This window comes from Condylura cristata, unplaced genomic scaffold (assembly GCF_000260355.1).
Source record: "Condylura cristata isolate star-nosed mole 26May11 unplaced genomic scaffold, ConCri1.0 scaffold00001, whole genome shotgun sequence".
NCBI lineage: Eukaryota > Metazoa > Chordata > Mammalia > Eulipotyphla > Talpidae > Condylura > Condylura cristata.
Window position 1 is genome coordinate 89,524,451 of NW_004567102.1, and position 731 is coordinate 89,525,181.

The following is a 731-nucleotide window of genomic DNA, read 5'->3' on the forward strand; positions in this document are numbered from 1 at the left end:
GTGGGGCTGGCGGGGTGTAGACGCCTGCGGTGTGGGCTGTGCACACGGGGAGCTCGCCATCTCAAAGCTGTGAGCTTTGACTGTGGGTGACGGCGGCACAGGGACAAGGTGCTCGGGTGGGGGCGGGTCCTGCTGACCCCAGAGACGCGCAGAAGGACAGGGCAGCCCTCGGGGAGAAGCTGCAGCGTCAGCCCACGAGCAGACCCGGACGTGTGAGGACCCCCAAGGTGTGTCCCGCACGCACGCGAACAGTCTGCGTGCAATCAAAGCCGAGGTGCAGAACTCCAGGGGAAGGAGGGGTGTCTGGGGGCTCCCGAGGCCAGTCCCAATGCACAGGGTGGGCACTTGGGCCCCAGCAACGGGGCCCGGGAGGAATCTCCTCGAGAACCGAAGCCACGCAGAGGCCCAGCCTGGCTCTCGGCCTGACCCTCCGTTCCGCGGACCGTACCTTGATTTCCTTCAAGATCCCCCCGAATATCAGAGAGCTGCTGCAAATGTCCTCGAAGATGGCGGCGAAGACAGACAGCCGGCCGAGCTCGTGCGGGCACACGCAAAGCTTCTGCAGCTCCTGCGGGGGGACCCACTCGGGGCTGTCCTCTCCTTTCCCTTCAGGACAGGGACCTGGGTGGGGGGCCCGCAGAGGCGCAGCCCCACACTCGCTCTGCACTGTGGCCTGCCCTGGCCTTCCAGGCCCCGCCCAGACCCCTCCAGGCCCCGCCCAGACCCCGCCC

The 731-nt window shown here is 67.7% G+C and overlaps 1 protein-coding gene across 1 annotated transcript in view; it reads right to left on the reverse strand.

Moving 5' to 3' along the window:
- LOC101622535 (chromosome unknown open reading frame, human C6orf118) overlaps positions 1–731 on the reverse strand; it is a 13,622-nt gene that overhangs the window by 8,063 nt on the left and 4,828 nt on the right. Inside the window, exon 3 of the mRNA XM_012735228.1 lies at positions 449–568. Coding sequence (XP_012590682.1) covers positions 449–568 — 120 coding nt within the window. The remainder of the gene's footprint in view (positions 1–448; positions 569–731) is intronic.